The sequence below is a fragment of the Penaeus monodon genome, chromosome 30 (genome assembly GCF_015228065.2).
Source record: "Penaeus monodon isolate SGIC_2016 chromosome 30, NSTDA_Pmon_1, whole genome shotgun sequence".
In the NCBI taxonomy this organism is placed as follows: domain Eukaryota; kingdom Metazoa; phylum Arthropoda; class Malacostraca; order Decapoda; family Penaeidae; genus Penaeus; species Penaeus monodon.
The window spans coordinates 31,341,247-31,341,573 of record NC_051415.1 but is presented as its reverse complement, the minus strand read 5'-3'; the positions used below and the strand labels follow the sequence as shown (position 1 = coordinate 31,341,573).

Below are 327 nucleotides of genomic sequence, written 5' to 3'. Positions count from 1 at the left end.
CACGTTAAGGTAGGAAAGCACGTAACTCTAGAGCAACATGTTGTACAATATTCTTCTGCCTTCAAAGTATACATCTGCCTACTATGCCACACACAATCAGATTATAACTTGAATTTTCTTTATCATCCTCATCACTGTTCCTGTATTTTCCACACGGTCTCCTAGCCTCCCTTTCAATCAACTGTATCATTTCCGTTATAACATACCGTACGAATGATCAATTTCCGGAGCATTATTCAAATCTTGTTTATTTCCCCATCCCCACGCCCAGAAGTCTCCATCCAGATCAGTGGCGGCGAATTCACAGAGGTCTGACGTCTCGAAGTC

General features: G+C 42.2%; 1 protein-coding gene across 1 annotated transcript in view; it reads right to left on the bottom strand.

The window, feature by feature from the left end:
- LOC119592422 (MAM and LDL-receptor class A domain-containing protein 2-like) overlaps positions 1 to 327 on the bottom strand; it is a gene marked incomplete in the record, with an annotated part of 30,439 nt that overhangs the window by 28,710 nt on the left and 1,402 nt on the right. Inside the window, 1 exon segment of the mRNA XM_037941244.1 lies at positions 207 to 318. Within this exon segment, the coding sequence (XP_037797172.1) occupies positions 207 to 318 (112 nt within the window).